General features: G+C 58.1%; 2 protein-coding genes across 4 annotated transcripts; both read left to right on the forward strand.

Annotated features, from left to right (window-relative positions):
* The first annotated feature begins 7,420 nt into the window (after positions 1-7,420).
* MFRP (membrane frizzled-related protein) lies at positions 7,421-12,668 on the forward strand. Its single transcript, XM_032640946.1, has 13 exons — positions 7,421-7,609; positions 7,734-7,836; positions 7,949-8,062; positions 8,151-8,312; positions 8,446-8,659; positions 9,078-9,208; positions 9,335-9,460; positions 9,689-9,765; positions 10,139-10,287; positions 10,773-10,903; positions 11,049-11,180; positions 11,775-11,902; positions 11,993-12,668. The coding sequence occupies exons 1-13, from the start codon at positions 7,556-7,558 to the stop codon at positions 12,215-12,217; spliced, it is 1,746 nt and encodes a 581-aa protein (XP_032496837.1). The 5' UTR covers positions 7,421-7,555; the 3' UTR covers positions 12,218-12,668.
* Positions 12,669-12,896: 228 nt separating this feature from the next.
* Positions 12,897-14,949, forward strand: C1QTNF5 (C1q and TNF related 5). Of its 3 annotated transcripts, XM_032640951.1 has the most exons (3): positions 12,897-13,126; positions 13,422-13,712; positions 14,013-14,949. In XM_032640951.1, exons 2-3 carry the CDS (start codon positions 13,472-13,474, stop codon positions 14,528-14,530), a joined length of 759 nt encoding a protein of 252 aa, XP_032496842.1. In that variant the 5' UTR covers positions 12,897-13,126; positions 13,422-13,471; the 3' UTR covers positions 14,531-14,949. The 3 variants fall into 3 exon arrangements, with proteins under 3 accessions (XP_032496842.1, XP_032496839.1, XP_032496841.1); XM_032640948.1 differs by lacking the exon at positions 12,897-13,126 and having other exon boundaries at positions 13,198-13,712; XM_032640950.1 differs by lacking the exon at positions 12,897-13,126 and having other exon boundaries at positions 13,199-13,685.
* The last annotated feature ends 64 nt before the right edge of the window (positions 14,950-15,013 follow it).

The following is a 15,013-nucleotide window of genomic DNA, read 5'->3' on the forward strand; positions in this document are numbered from 1 at the left end:
CTCCTTGAAGGGAGGGCCTCGTTGGGGTCCCCAGGGACTTGGCTCCTTGAGTTTTCTCTCAGAATTGTTCAGATTTTCAATTTCTGCCACCAATCCCAGAACTTGGGAAACTTAAGTCATCACCAGTTGAGCTCAAAGTGTTTTATGGGGAATTTTCCTAACTGCCGTCCGTGCTTCACACACAGAAATCAAGGCCTATCTCTCCTTCCCTTGCTTGTCACTCTCCCTCCCAGCGACCTGCTGTCACACTCACCTCCTGGGCTGAGACTGGAGACGGCCGTTTTCCGGGCGGGGGGTCATTTCCCAGAAAGGATTGAAAATAACAGTGACTCAAGCCTGAGGTTTCTCCCCGACCTGCCCTGGAAGGGGCCCGATGCAAGGAAAATAATTTCCCCCAAACCACAAGTGAACAGGATCACCTTCAAGATGGAAACATTAGGCTTAGAGCAAAATGGATGGCTGCGCCCCAAATCAATGTAAGGTGCTATACCTCTCCTGTGACTAGTTCTTCACTGGAGGTAGAAGCCACCTGTGTGCTTTTGTTGTCTTCCACTGGGGAACAGACAGACTATAACTAACATCGAGGGCGGGGGCTCAGCCCCCTCCACCCTTGCTCCCAGCCCTCCTTTCTGTACTTGTGGTGCTTTCTCATCCCCATGGCAACAGGTCCTAGTGCTGCACAGATCCCCAAACACAACCTGTCCCCGTGTTTCCTTACCCGTCAGCTTTGCCTCCTAGCAACTGGGATTTCATCCCCCATTCCTTGCTGGCATCCCAACAGGCCTCTCCCTAGGGGTGGAGCTCTCCCTGCACCTGTTCTTGTGTGACCTTGGGCAAGAGCCTCCCTCCCTCCGGGCCTCAGTGTCTCATCTGTGAATTAAGGAGATTGGACTAGAGGATCTCGAAGGTCTCAGCTCAAGTGTTATTCCAAGTTACTTTTTCCCTAAGTACAAGTCCTACGTTAGAGGACTTGCACACCTCTGGTTCCCTGATTCCACTTTAGAGAGTTTATACGTTTTAAAGCGATCGGTGCTCAGAAAATGCATACTACTTTCCATAGGGGTCACCTTCTCCACGTTCTTACCTTGCCAGTGAGGACACGAGCTGTAAAGAAGCCTCGAGTCCACCAGCTCATCGGTGGCGGGGGCAGGACGGAACCCAGGGATCTTGACTCCCCACGCAGATCTCTTTCCGTCTGAATACTCTTCCTTTTGGTCGAATCATTGACAGCATTTTGCAGGACATTCTGCCGCAAATTTCCCAACCCCGTGTCTATTATCAACTGAGCTGAACAGCAACGTAACCAGGGAACTCCCTGATTCTACACATGCACACACCCAAGGGCAAAACCAGCACTATGTGTCGCATACCTGGGCCCACACATCTCTGAGGGTCCCGTCCTTCACTGTTCTAGGGGCACAAACGAGCACCCGTGCAGGAGGCAGGAGACAGCGGAGTCCGAGCATTCCCCGTCCAGGCAAATTACTTAATCTCTCTGAGCCTCAGTTTCCGCCTCTGTAATCTGAGCATAACAAGAGCTACTCAGAGCTGTGAGTGTTCGGCACATAGTAGGTACTCAACGAATGTCTATTTCCCCCACCTCACCTCTATTTCCAGTACTGCACCATCAATGCTCCACTAAGATTCTCTTAGTTGGGTGATCCTCAGCAAATGCTGAGTTCCCCTGGCCTCTCAGGGTGCCTCTGACTTTTCAGGAATGCGAAGTAAGTACAGCATCGCCCAAACCACACAGAGTTAGTGAGGCAGAGCCACTGGTTGGGCATTCCAAAGCCAAGGGCTGAGCTTTTCTGATTTCCTGATACTCGGTGTGACCTGCCTCTTGGAGACGGCAGTGGGTTGGCTGGGATGGAGCTGCAGTCATCCGGGCTCCTAGAGACTAAAGATCCAGGAACCAGAGGGTGAGAGTCAAGGGTAGGGGTGGCAATGAACAAGGAGAGGAGAGAGTATTTGACGGATCTCGGGAGGGTCAAGGAGTCAAGTCCTAATGCACATCTATAACGCTGGCCCTGGGAGCCAGCAAAAGGAAAGCGTTCAGATCAGAGCACAGGCCTGGACAAAGACAGGTAGGGTGGGTACAGTGTGCCAGGGACAAGGAAGAGGCTGGTCTGGCTGGAGTGGAGGGTTGGAGCTGGAGGGCCAGCAGGAGGGAGAGCTAGCGAGCCGGAGTCTAGAAGGTGATAGCTAACCTCAAGCTGGCCTTGCCCCTCCTGGTTATAAAGGGGCCACAGAGGGCTTCCCTGGTGGCACGATGGTTAAGAACCCGCCTGCCAATGCAGGAGACACAGGTTCGATCCCTGGTCCGGGAAGATCCCCCATGCCGCGGAGCAGCTAAGCCCATGTGCCACAACTACCCAGCCTGCGCGCTAGAGACCAGGAGCCACAACCACTGAAGCCCGCGTGCCTACAGCCTGTGCTCTACAACAAGAGAAGCCGCCACAATGAGAAGCCCGCACACCGCAATGAAGATCTAATGCAGCCAAAAATAAATAAATAAAACAAACAAACAAAAAAAAAAGGTGGGGGGGAGCCACAGATAGCCAGCCAGGCCGAGTTGCAAGGATCCAAGCTTGCAGGAACAAAAGCAAAAGCCCAGTGGAGCTTCTGGGAGTGTAGAAATCAATTGAGCAAGAAAAGAGGTAACTTCCCTTTGCTTGTTAGTTTTATCCATAGCCGTCAGCAGGAAAGTCCATGCAAACGTCCCCACAGCAGCAAGAAAAGGGAGGGCTGGAGACACAGTGTCCCTGCAGGCAGTGGGGGAGATGGGGAGACCCCCGGAGAAGGAAGAGGCAAGAAGGCCAAGGCCCCGGGGCCTGCAAAGGAAGAAGAGGAAGCCCAAGAGGCAGCCAAGAATGAAGCAAGCAACCTGGAGCTCAATGGCCGCAGGCCTGAAACCTCCCAGGGCTTCACAGCCCAGGTGTCCTCTGCACACATAGCCTACAGGAGTCCTTGCCCACAGTACCTCTCGCCCCCACTATTCTACATGGTTTATAGAAAGAACATGGAAAATGTAAAAGAAAGGAAAGTAAAAAAAAAAAGGGAGGGCTTCCCTGGTGGTGCAGTGGTTAAGAATCCGCCTGCCAATGCAGGGGACATGGGTTTGAGCCCTGGTCCGGGAAGATCCCACATGCCGCAGAGCAACTAAGCCCGTGCACCACAACTACTGAGCCCGTGTGCCACAACTACTGAAGCCCACACACCTAGAGCCCATGCTCCACAGCAAGAGAAGCCACCACAATGGGAAGCCCACGCACTGCAACGAAGAGTAGCCCCCACTCGTCACAACCAGAGAAAAGCCTGCATGCAACAACAAAGACCCAACACAGCCGGGAAGGGAAGGGAAGGGAAGGGAAGGGAAGGGAAGGGAAGGGAAGGGAAGGGAAGGGAAGGGAAGGGAAGGGAAGGGAAGGGAAGGGAAGGGAAGGGAAGGGAAGGGAAGGGAAGGGAAGGGAAGGGAAGGGAAGGGAAGGGAAGGGAAGGGAAGGGAAGGGAAGGGAAGGGAAGGGAAGGGAAGGGAAGGGAAGGGAAGGGAAGGGAAGGGAAGGGAAGGGAAGGGAAGGGAAGGGAAGGGAAGGGAAGGGAAGGGAAGGGAAGGGAAGGGAAGGGAAGGGAAGGGAAGGGAAGGGAAGGGAAGGGAAGGGAAGGGAAGGGAAGGGAAGGGAAGGGAAGGGAAGGGAAGGGAAGGGAAGGGAAGGGAAGGGAAGGGAAGGGAAGGGAAGGGAAGGGAAGGGAAGGGAAGGGAAGGGAAGGGAAGGGAAGGGAAGGGAAGGGAAGGGAAGGGAAGGGAAGGGAAGGGAAGGGAAGGGAAGGGAAGGGAAGGGAAGGGAAGGGAAGGGAAGGGAAGGGAAGGGAAGGGAAGGGAAGGGAAGGGAAGGGAAGGGAAGGGAAGGGAAGGGAAGGGAAGGGAAGGGAAGGGAAGGGAAGGGAAGGGAAGGGAAGGGAAGGGAAGGGAAGGGAAGGGAAGGGAAGGGAAGGGAAGGGAAGGGAAGGGAAGGGAAGGGAAGGGAAGGGAAGGGAAGGGAAGGGAAGGGAAGGGAAGGGAAGGGAAGGGAAGGGAAGGGAAGGGAAGGGAAGGGAAGGGAAGGGAAGGGAAGGGAAGGGAAGGGAAGGGAAGGGAAGGGAAGGGAAGGGAAGGGAAGGGAAGGGAAGGGAAGGGAAGGGAAGGGAAGGGAAGGGAAGGGAAGGGAAGGGAAGGGAAGGGAAGGGAAGGGAAGGGAAGGAAGACCAAAAGCTGAGAATCAGGAATCCAACAGACCCAGCTCTGAAACCCAGCCTGGTAACTGGTGCCTCAGTTACATCTGGAAAATGGGAACAAACACACCTCCCTGACCTTGGCTCCCAGGGCTGTTATGAGGGTCAAATGAGCTGATGAGCTGAGGCGTGTCTGTTCTATTTCTCTCATTGTCCCTTTACTGGTGCCATTCTCCCACCCTGACCTGGCCCCTGGCCTGGCTGACCTTCTCCCCTAGGAACACGTCCATGAAGCAGCCAGTCGCAAGGGCGCCTGTGCTGGCAGAGCCAGTGGTGTCGTGGAGGATGGCCATGGGCAATGGCAAAGCCAGAGAGAAGCTTCTGGCCCTCCCAGCCTCCCCCTTGCCTCCTTTCCACCACCTTCCCACAAACAGGGGCTGTTCTGAGACCCAGATCTGACCAAGCCACTCCCTGCTTAAAATGGGTTACAACCCAGCCTCCCTAGGCCCATAGTGCTACGTACCGCCTCCTTTCTGGAATCCCTACCCAACCCCCAAATTCTACCTATTAAAATCTTTTTCAACTCTCTAACTTTAGACTAAATGCCCACCTCTTCCAAGAAGTCTCCCTGGCTGTTATAGCTATTAACATTTACCGTGTTAAAATCAGAATGGAAAGGAATTAAAATATTTTCTTATTAATTTTTTTTTAATTATTATTTGGCCACACCATGCAGCATGTGGAATCTTAGTTCCCCGACCGGGGATTGAACCCACACCCCCAGCATTGGGAGCACAGAATCTTAACCACTGGACCGCCAGGGAAGTCCCTTTTCTTATTAATTTTTAAATAAATTTTAAAATAACAGCAAACCTTTTACATGCCAATATAAATAACATTTAACAAAAAAATTTTTTTTTAGGCTGTGCCGCATGGCTTGGCTTGTGAGATCTCAGTTCCCCAACCAGGGATCGAACCAGTGCTCTCTGCAGTGGAAGCATGGAATCTTAACCACTGGACCACCAGGGAAGTCCCTTTTTTTTTTTTTTTTTTTTTTTTTTATCCCCCCGGTACGCGGGCCTCTCACTGTTGTGGCCTCTCCCGTTGCAGAGCACAGGCTCCGGATGCGCAGGCTCAGCGGCCATGGCTCACAGGCCCAGCCGCTCCGCGGCATGTGGGATCCTCCCGGACAGGGGCACAAACCCATGTCCCCTGCATCAGCAGGTGGACTCTCAACCACTGTGCCACCAGGGAAGCCCCCATTTTTTTAAAAACTACATTTTCCAAAACAAAAAGAACTTAGTGAGAAGGATAACTTTGTTTTACATTTTTGCAAATCTCATTAACGCCTGGCTGGATTCTCACCTCCTTCACATCATGCAGCCTCTGGGAACCACGCTGTTCACTCAAGAGGAAGGAAAGAAAGGGAGAAGGACAAATAACACCTACGTGTTATTATAGAAATACTTTTGACCTCTCAAACCCTCTAAAAGCAGTTCACATCTTAGGACCAAGGAAAGGCTTGTCCCCTAGACAAAAGCAGCCCCGGGCCCTCTAGTGGGTGAAAGGAGAGGAGCTGGGTGTTGAGGGGGATCTCCTGAGTGTGAAGAGAGCTGCCGCGGGGGATCGGGGATCGCAGAATCTGTCTCCTTTGTTTCTTCTCTCCCCGCTGGGTTCTTCACTCAGTTCCCCTCTGTCACCAGCCTGCCTTAGGCCAGTGCAGAGTGAAAGATGTGTGGGGCTTCCCTGGTGGAGCAGTGGTTAAAAATCCGCCTGCCAATGCAAGGGACATGGGTTCGAGCCCTGGTCCGGGAAGATCCCACATGCCGCGGTGCAACTAAGCCCATGCGCCACAACTACTGAGCCTGTGCTCTAGAGCCCGTGAGCCACAACTACTGAGCCTGAGTGCCACAACTACTGAAGGCTGCGCACCTAGAGTCCGTGCTCCACAACAAAGAGAAGCCACCGCAGTGAGAAGCCCGCGCACCGCAACTAGAGAAAGCCCGTGAGCAGCAACGAAGACCCAACGCAGCCAAAAATAAATAAATATTAAAAAAAAAAAAAAAAAGACGTGTGTCAGAGAAAACATGCGCTTTGGATTTACCCAGCCCTGGGTTCAACTCTTGTCTCTGTATCTTGGGGGAGCTGATGTAACCTTGGGAAAGTTACTTAACCTCTTGGAGCCTTAGGCCATCATTTGTAAAATGGTTATGCTAGCTCACAGAGTGATTCAAGGAGAGAAACTGCACGTAGGACCTCTGGCCCAGGGCCTAATACGTAACAGACATTCTACAAACAGTAGCCAGAAATATTATGCTGCCTCCCCACCTCCTGCCCTACCCAACTCAGCGTGAGCACGGCTAACACAAAACAGATTAACAAGCCCTTTCCCTTCTCCCCGAGGACAGCTGCGCCAGGCTGGGATTTTCCAAGAGAACTTCGCTCGTGGAGAAAGAGAGTCACGGAGTGATGTAGTTTGCAGAGGGCAGGTTTTCTATCCTGCAACAGCAGATGGCACCACCTGCCGGATTCCACAGCCCATCTGAAGGGCCAGCCCTGACCGACCCATCCAAGGCCTTGGGCAGCTTCACCTCCTCCACTGCCCTTTCTCCTACGGGCTGAGGCAGCCAACCCCTCAAGCTCCCCGACTCACATCAGCACAGACACAAGCAGCGCAGAAAGACTTATCTCCTTGTCCCAGGCACCCAGGTGCTTTAGGGGGACTTCCAAAGACTCAGCTTGGCTAATGCCTCGGTCGCCCTGATGGCCAGGAGCGATGGGCTGCTGGTCTGTCCAGGACCTTGAGGACTCACAGGCCTTGAAGCTGCCAAACCGTCACACCTGGCTTCGAAGGCTCCCTCGTGCCTGTAAAACTGCCCCGCTGTCTCCCTTCCTTCCCAGCACCCCTCAGACACTCACTCAGCACCGCAGTGAGGTTAGGAGACGGGGTGGCCAGCTCCCTGGTCACACCCCTGACAGAGCACCCAGCTTCCTCCATGGGGTGTTCTCAGCCTGCGCCTTTAAGGACTGCTGCTCTGTGCCAGGGTCTCGACCTCGACCTCGGCATCCTCAGCTGAGTTGGATTAAGGGACCATTTCATGCCGTTGCGAATTCCTTCTGCCTGCTGTCCCTTCCCCCACACAGAGACAGAATAGCCAGTAGCCAGAACCAGCCTGGAAACAGTCTGCCCAGGGCAGCGGGAGAGCTGGTCTAGCCTGGCAGCCCTCGTCTTCAGGGAGCGGAGCAGAGGCTGCCCCTTTGAGAGGCGGCCTCGGGGCAGGGAGCGGGCCCTCTGGGGTCTTGGGCTGTCGCAGGGACTCGAGAAAGCCATGCAGAGCCTAGAGCCATGAAGGACTGCTCAGACATCATCCTCTGCGTGGAGGCGACAGAGCTGAGCAAGGTAAGGGTCATACAGGACCACTCCCGCAAGACCCAGATGCCCACCTAGGGCTGGCAGTGCCCAGTGAACACACCTGCCAGGCAGTGCTGCCACCAGCCCTCAGCCCTCAAGTCTCTCCCTTCAGACTGAATTCTGCAATCCTGCTTTTGAGCCTGAATCAGGGCCACCTTGCCCCCTACCCAGCCTCCAGGAGGACGCCAGCTGCAGCACCCGAGCTCCCTGGCATGGTAACCATCTCACGGGGTGAGCTGGGTAGGACAGAAAGGCCCAGCGGCTAAGGGCTGTGTGAGAGATGCCCAAGCGAAAGGGCTCTCAAAAGCCCACCCCGCCTGCCCGCAGGTCGGCGTCCCCGAGGGCTGCAGCCTGACTGCCACTTCTCCTGGCTGTGTGTCCTCCTGCTGGCCAGCCTGCTGCTGTTGCTGCTGGGGCTGCTGGTGGCCATCATCCTGGCCCGTAAGTTCCCAAGGCCTCCATGAGTCTCCCATGCCCTGCAAGAGATCCAGCACCTCTGAATCCCACTCCCCCGTCTTCCCGCCTCCAGAACTGCAGGCTACAGCCGCGTCCGGGGCCTCCCATCATCCACTGCCTTCCCAAGGCCTCACCACCATTGGCTCCACCCCCACTCCCATCCCCACCACCTCTCAGGCAACTGGGACCCCTAAAGGGCAACCGGAGGCAGGTGTGAGCCCCACACCCCAGTCGAGTGAGTACTACGGGGCAGATCTTCCCGGAGAAGGGCCCAAGACGGCAGGGGGGAAGGGAGGCCGGGAAGAGGCATCTTATAAAAACAAGTCTCTCTCCTTTTGACCTCTGAACTCTAACCTCCGTCCCTGCAGCCTGTGGGGGCCTCCTTCCTGGCCCAAGGGGCTTCTTCAGCAGCCCCGACTACCCAGACCCTTACCCACCCAACGCCCACTGCGTGTGGCATATCCAAGTGGCCACAGACCATGCAATACAGCTCAAGATCGAAGCTCTCAGCGTGGAGAGTGTGGCCTCCTGTCTTTTTGATCGCTTGGAAATCTCCCCCGAGCCTGAAGGCCCCCTCCTCAGGTGGGTCCCTCTGCCCCCAGGAGATCCCACCCCCCTCCTGAACCACTGTCTGGAGGGCAGAACCAGGGAACTGCAGTGGGAAATTCTTGACTGGGAGGAAACGGAAAGACTTGGTCTCTGGGCCCAGCTCTGCCACCATCTTGCTATATGACCTTGGGAAGGTCACTTCCCCTCTCTGACCTTGGTTTCCAAATCTGGAAAATGGAGCTCCCACATATCTTTCCCATGGATAAATGCCTCAAGGATGGATGTGCAGGAGCTAGGGAGGTCAGAGCTCTGCTGGAAATGAAAGGAACCTTTTGGACACATCGTCCCCAGGTCGGGGCTTGAGGGAAGAGGACCGCAGGGCCCAGGCAGGCTCCACTCTGGCTGGCCCTGAGCTCTGAGCCTCCGTCACCCCCAATCTGGCTTCTTGCAGAGTGTGTGGGAGGGTGCCTCCCCCCACACTCAACACCAATGCCAGCCACCTCCGCGTGGCCTTCGTCTCCGACAGCAGCGTGGAAGGATCTGGCTTCCATGCCTGGTACCAGGCCGTGGCCCCCGGTCATGGTGAGCGTTTTCCCACCGGTTCCCCAGCTACCTGTCAACTGTCCGCTTCCCCCCTCTCCAGCCACTCCCAGCCCTGCAAAAGGGGTAGAGATTCTAGGGGGTTCTGAATCTAGATGCCGCCCCCAGGGAGCTGTGCCCACGATGAGTTCCCCTGCGACCAGCTCGTCTGCCTGCTACCCGACTCGGTGTGCGACGGCTTTGCCAGTTGCGCTGATGGCAGTGACGAGGCCAACTGCAGCGCCAAGTTCTCGGGTATGGGCCCGGCCAGCCTCAGGGCGGGTAGTGTCCTCAGGCATCTGATCCAGGTTCGGGCTGGCCTCCCCAGGCCTGGCCCAGCTCCAAACCTGCCTGGTCATTCTTCTGGCCCAGAACTTGTCTCCCCATGGGCACAGCCAAAACTCTTCTCTGCCATCCCTGCTGGCCCTACCGGGCGAAGGCAGAGACCCTGGCAAACTCATGAGCCCCTCCTCCTCTCTACAGGGTGTGGGGGGAACCTGACTGGGCTCCAGGGCACTTTCTCTGCTCCCAGCTACCTGCAGCAGTACCCTCACCAACAGGTAAGCCAGCGCTCCATAGGGGGGGTGGTGCAGCCCACGTGGGCACACCTGAGCATCCAGGTTAGTGCGATTGAGAAGAGCATGGCAGATACTGCCTTGTACTTGGGAAGGTCAGAGATCAAGCAGGCAGGAAGGGAACAGTATTAAGTGCTTACTAGGTATCCACGTTCCCGTGCTGGGTAAGCTTATCTCTGAGACCAGATAAGTTAAAGGCCCTTCCGCCAGCACCGATGATGCGAGCAGTGTGGGCAGGGCCCACCCACTCCCTACCCCGCCTGCAGCAGGGGGAAGCCCATCTGGAGCTCAAGCCTGGAGGCCCCGATTGGGACAGAAGAAGGAACCCATAAATTACTCCACCTGTGCCCTCCCCCAGCTTTGCACCTGGCACATCTCGGTGCCCGCTGGACATGGCATCGAACTGCTGTTCCACAACTTCAGCCTGGAAGCTCAGGACGAGTGCAAGTCTGACTACGTGGAAGTGTATGAGACCCGCAACTCAGGGGCCCTCAGCCTCCTGGGCAGGTACTGGTGGAGCCAGCGGGGAGGAGCTGAGGATAAACCCCATCCTCCAGAGTCCGAGGTCAAGGCTTCCTACGAACCGGCCCAGGCACGCAGTAGCTTCATTCTCTTCTCCTGCGCCAAGCTGGAGCCCCCTCACTGTCACCCTGAAAACGGCTTGTCCTTCCTCACCTTCGTGCCTGTCCCCCTCACCTTTGCTCCTTACATCACCTCCTCCAGGAAGCTCTCCCCGTCCCAGCTCTCCCACCTGCCCTATCTATAGCTTCCCCCAGAACGCTCACTGATTTTCCCCAGGTCGAAGGGGCTCGAGTTCAAGCAGTTTGTTTCGTTTGTTTAGTACTTTGTCTCCTGAACATGTGTGTCTTCCTCACCAGTCCCATGAGTCAGTGACTATGCCTCCCATCCCCTCTGGCATCGCCCAGAGCACCCAGCTCCATGCCGCGTCTGCGGGGGGGCCCCGTGCCAGGACTGCTGTCTGCTTTGGGCAGGTTCTGTGGAGCAGAGCCGCCCCCGCGCCTCATCTCCTCGCACCACCAGCTGGCTGTGCTCTTTAGGACAGACCATGGCATCGGCATCGGGGGCTTCTCGGCCACCTACCGGGCCCTCAATGCCACAGAGAGTAGGTGGCCCTGGGCGAGTGGGTGTGGGCAGTGGAGGCGCCTCCAGGAGAACAGGGAAGGGCTCTGGACCCTGGTCAGGGCACTGTGAAGGCAGTGGGGGTACAGGCATGTCCCAGGGCACTGCCATGCCCCCTGTGCCTGCAGACCCCTGTGGGCCCGGAGAGTTCTCCTGCCGGGATGGAGGGTGTAAGAGTCTGCAGTGGATGTGTGGCATGTGGAGAGACTGCACAGAGAGCAACGATGACAACTGCAGCATCCCCTTGCTCCCACCCCCAGGTGAGGAGCCTGCCCCAGGGCACCGCAAGAGGGGCTGGCAGGCCTGAGCGGGCTGGGTGCCCATCCCTAGAAACCCACTGGCACGTGTCACAACAGCCATCCCTATCTTCCCTGATGGGGTGGGGGGCCCACTAGCCTGACTCTGGACCACTCCACCAAATACTGGAGGGATTCTCCCCCAGGAGTGGCAAGGGTACTTAGTGTCACCCCCGAGGGAAATGGGAATCTGGGAGTTGATGGTTGAGGCTTCAAGAGCCCATCCAGCCTTGTCACACAGAGAGGCCCTCTCCAGGGCCCACCTCGGAGATGGGGGGAGAGCGGGGGAGCTCCTTCCAGATGCCCTGGTCCTGCCAATGTTGGTGCCCCTAGCTCCCTGAGATCATAGACGTGCCTGCATGATGCCCAGGGCTGGCGAATGATGCTTGGAGTAGGCTCTCAAGGAAAACAGGAATCCTCAACATGGATAAAGCATCTCTCTGTGTTATCTCCTTTGATTCTCCCCGTCTGACCCATAGGGAGCGCTTAGGTGACTTGTCCCAGCTCACACAGCCAGTGAGTATTCCCCAGAGTGACCCTCTCCTCCCACCCCTGCAGAGCTGGCCTGTGAACCTGTCCAGGTGGAGATGTGCATCGGTCTGAGCTACAACACCACGGCTTTCCCTAACATCTGGGTGGGCATGGCCACCCAGGAGGAGGTGGTGGAGGTCCTCAGAGGTTACAAGGTGCTCCAGGGAGAGATAAGGAGGAACCCCCAGGGAGGGGAGGGAACTGGGGGAGCAGGGTGCCTGAGGGCTGGTCTCCTCCTTCCACAGAGCCTGACAAGCCTGCCCTGCTACCAGAATTTCCGGAGGCTCCTTTGTGGGCTACTTGTGCCCCACTGCACCCCGCTAGGCAGTGTCCTTCCCCCTTGCCGCTCTGTCTGCCAGGAGGCAGAGCGCCAGTGCCAGTCTGGCCTGGCACTACTGGGCACCCCCTGGCCCTTTAACTGCAACAGGCTGCCTGAGGCAGCTGGCTTGGAGGCTTGTGCCCAGCCCTGACCCTGAGGCGGGCCCCTGCCCTCTGCTGCCCATCCTCCTTTGCCTATCAGGGTGGGCAGGCAGGGGAGCAAAGGAAGGGGACCAGCATGGGACTCTGCCCATCCCCTCTGGGTCCTCCCAGGGAGGGGAAGAGGAGTCCTCAGCGGGTCTAACAGGACCCTCCTACCCTGCCAGATCCTTCCCTATCCTTTTATTTGCCCCAGCTGCTGCAAACAGCTGGCCTGACTCCACACTGTACCAGTGATCATCTAGATTGCTTCCCACTCAAGCCTCTGACCCCAATTCCCCACCTTCTACCTTCCTCATCTCCATCTGCTTTTTCAGGCTCTCTACCACCCTCTTTCTGACTTTTTCATTTATTCCAAAAAAAAAATGTATCCAGTGCCTAGTCATGTGGCAGCCCCTATTCTGAGCCCTGGGGATCCAGTTGTCTACTGCTTCTAGAACCGTCCACCCTCGGTTCTCAGCTTCTATTTCTCCTGGACTAGAGTGTTGTCTTTGATCTCCGTCGTGGCACCATCTCTCCTTCCAGCTCGTTGGAGCTGTAGATGCCCTGAGCGTCTGTTTCTCATGGTTCTGCCTCTCTGCGCCCGCCTCAAATCTCTCCCTCCTTTCTCCACCAAACTTTGGCCAGCCGCCGGGCGACACCACGAGTTATTTCCCTGCTATTTCCCGGCCCGGGCTCTTGGCCCCCGAACAACTGGTTTCCTCTTGGAGTCTGGGAGGAGCAAAACAGAGCCGGCAAGGAACGAACCGGGACCAGGGGGACGCCTAGGGCAGGGGGCGCCTGGCTAGAGAGAAGCGCAGGGAAGGAAGGTAGCAAGCAGGGGTCAACTGGAGGGTCCGGAGTAGCGAGATCCCCGAAAGAGGCCACAGAGAGAGCGAGCAGCCTCGGGAGCCGGGAGGGGGGTGAGTCTGGTCGCGAAAGGGGGGGGCGGGGGCGGGGAAATGGAGATGGGGGAGGGGACTGTGGGAAAGACTGGGCGCCGGCCCGGGGTGGTGGTGGGGAGAGGGCCGGCCTCTCCTTCCCCCTGCGCGGTGCCCTCGGGGTTCTTGGGTCTAGGGGCGCCCCATTCTTCGTCCCCTCGAGGCCACTCAGCCTCACTCAGGGACATGGCAGTGGGGTGGGGACGGAGCCGGCTGCGCCGGGGCGGGGACCGAGGCAGGTCCCAGGATTCTGGGTCCCGACTCCTGTCCTGCCCAGCCCAGAGACGACCAGAGGCCCGCGGCGTCCGGGCTCCGCGTGCCAGCGCCATGAGGCCGCTCCTCGCTCTGCTGCTCCTGGGCTTGGCGGCCGGCTCGCCCCCGCTGGACGACAACAAGATCCCCAGCCTGTGCCCGGGGCACCCCGGCCTCCCCGGCACGCCGGGCCACCATGGCAGCCAGGGTCTGCCCGGCCGCGACGGCCGCGACGGCCGCGACGGCGCGCCCGGCGCTCCGGGAGAGAAAGGCGAGGGCGGGAGGCCGGGTAAGAAGCGCCTCCTCTGGGAGGCTGGTAAGAGTGTGGCCCCGCTCCTGCTCCCGGGGGCCCGGGGCTCGGGGTTGCCGCTAGGGGGCGCCGCTCCCGTCCCCGTCCGACCCGGCCGGAGCCGGGAGAGAGGGACTCAGCTGAGGGAGCCAGAACCCCTGGGACCCTCAGATCTGCCCCAAGCCCTGCAGGAAGCGTGGAGGGGGTCCTGGGACGCAGGGCGGCCCCGCCCGGGAAGGGGCAGCTGGGAGGCTGAGGGAGGATGCTGGAGGCCCACGGCGGGCGCGCCCTAACTGCTCCGCTTCCCCCCCACCCCCACCCCTGCAGGCCTCCCGGGGCCGCGTGGGGAGCCCGGGCCGCGAGGAGAAGCAGGCCCCGTGGGGGCGGCCGGGCCAGCAGGCGAGTGCTCGGTGCCTCCGCGCTCCGCCTTCAGTGCCAAGCGCTCAGAGAGCCGGGTGCCCCCGCCGTCGGACGCGCCCCTACCCTTCGACCGCGTGCTGGTGAATGAGCAGGGACATTACGACGCCGTCACCGGCAAGTTCACCTGCCACGTGCCCGGGGTCTACTACTTCGCCGTCCACGCCACCGTCTACCGGGCTAGCCTGCAGTTCGATCTGGTCAAGAATGGAGAGTCCATCGCCTCTTTCTTCCAGTTCTTCGGGGGGTGGCCCAAGCCAGCCTCGCTCTCCGGGGGCGCCATGGTGAGGCTGGAGCCCAAAGACCAGGTGTGGGTACAGGTGGGCGTGGGTGACTATATTGGCATCTACGCCAGCATCAAGACAGACAGCACCTTCTCTGGATTTCTAGTGTATTCTGACTGGCACAACTCCCCAGTCTTCGCTTGATGCCCACTGGAAAGTGAGCGCACGCTGTCTCACTCGAGGGGCAGGAGGGCATGACACTGACAGCCACATCATCCAGGAGGGCTGGCCCCCCTGGAATGTTGTGAATGACCGCGGAGGTCGGGTGGGGGCCTCTCCGTTCTGCTGCAGGCAGGGGATGGGGACAGAGGCTGAGATCAGGGCTGGCAGCACGGGGCAGTGGCTGGACTTCTGCCCTAGACCAAAGGAGTGCTGGCAGGCAGCGTGCTGGTGGTGTGCTGGCAGGTGTGAGTCCCCGCAGTTGCTCTGGCCCAGGACCCCAAGGTGGGGTGCTCCCTTCCCAGTCCTCTGCTTCTCTGGGTCCTCCCTCATCCCTCCTGCTCCTGGGCCCTTTTCTCAGAGATCATTTAATAAATCTTAAAACAACAACAACAAAAACCCTCTTACTGGCTTCAGCCTTTCTTCTTTACTGGTGGGGATGCCCTGATTCTGAGAATGGGGAGAAGA

This window comes from Phocoena sinus, chromosome 8, assembly GCF_008692025.1.
Source record: "Phocoena sinus isolate mPhoSin1 chromosome 8, mPhoSin1.pri, whole genome shotgun sequence".
Lineage (NCBI taxonomy): Eukaryota > Metazoa > Chordata > Mammalia > Artiodactyla > Phocoenidae > Phocoena > Phocoena sinus.